Here is a 1211-nt window from a genome sequence, read left to right on the forward strand (position 1 = left end):
TATCACAGATTTTCATTTACAATTTGATTTATTTTCAGAGTTTGGCTGAAAAGTTCAAACCAAAACCAGGAAGCTGGAATTGTGACACCTGCTTAGTTTCCAACCCTCCAGGAACTGTTAAATGCCTTGCATGTGCCACACCAAAACCAGGGGTAGTACCAACAACACAGGCAACCACTTCTACACCATCCCAGCCACAACCAGCAAGTGCAACTGGTGGTTTCAGGTTCAGAGGAACAATTTCTTCACCCCAAACCTCTGGGTTCACTTTTGGGGGAAGTGACAGTGACAAGCCTAGTCAAAATTCTGGCTTCACATTTGGACAGGCATTTGGTGGTAGCCAACCACAAATAACCAGCGGATTCTCATTTGGTAGCAGCAAACCAACTGGTGGTTTTTCATTTGGTAGTGAGTCAACTAAATTGGCATCTTCAACTCAACAAAAACCCTCATCTCCTACTGCTGTTGCTACTACCACTAATGATGCTGATAAAAAGGACAAAACAACGGTAAATATCGTTTTGCCTATTCTCTTTATGTGATGTCGAAACCTCAAAACATGCTTTTCAAATTTTCAAACATTAAAAACTTGTAATGAAAATTAAGTGAATTTATTTAATTTTGATTTTTCAGAGTTTATCAGAAATGTTCAAGCCTAAAGCAGGAGTCTGGTCTTGTCCTACTTGTTTGTGTCAGAATACAGCAGAACATAAAAAATGCCCAGCATGTCAAACCCACCAGCCTGGTGCCCAACCAGAAGCCTCCAGTTCATTTGCGTCTTCTACTACTAGTAGTTCTTTCAAATTGGGAAATACTTCATTAGAACAGTTACTTGGAAAGAGTGATAGCAATGGACAACCAAGTACCACAGCACCTACAAAAGTTTATGCCACATCACCTGCACCTGCAAAAACTTTCTCATTTGGTCAGTCAGGAAAATCTCTGCCACAGTTCACCTTTGGAGGAGGCGATGTTAGTGGTGCTGTCTCCAGCCCTCCTGCTTCTACTGGATATACATTTGGAGCTCCAAAACCAACATCTGTTGGATTCGTGTTTGGCAGTAATCTGAATCAAAACGCTGCTGAAGAACAAGCTCTTGACCTTTCCTCGCCGAAGAAGACACCTGATCAGGGTTGCAAATTTTCTGAAATGGCTAAATCATTCACCTTCCAATTCAAAATGGATCCAGAAGAAGCAGCTAATGCACCTCC

At 41.6% G+C, this 1211-nt stretch overlaps 1 protein-coding gene across 1 annotated transcript; it reads left to right on the forward strand.

Moving 5' to 3' along the window:
• Positions 1-32: 32 nt before the first annotated feature.
• Positions 33-1206, forward strand: LOC117117280 (nuclear pore complex protein Nup153-like; the record flags this gene model as incomplete). The annotated part of the gene is made up of 2 exons (XM_033261537.1): positions 33-509; positions 634-1206. Coding segments are annotated over 2 exons (1050 nt in total), but the record flags the coding sequence as incomplete, so codon positions are not given.
• Between the last annotated feature and the right edge of the window lie 5 nt (positions 1207-1211).

Source organism: Anneissia japonica, unplaced genomic scaffold (genome assembly GCF_011630105.1).
Source record: "Anneissia japonica isolate Jap-2015-1 unplaced genomic scaffold, ASM1163010v1 scaffold200011_len1223_cov164, whole genome shotgun sequence".
Classification (NCBI taxonomy): Eukaryota; Metazoa; Echinodermata; class Crinoidea; order Comatulida; family Comatulidae; genus Anneissia; species Anneissia japonica.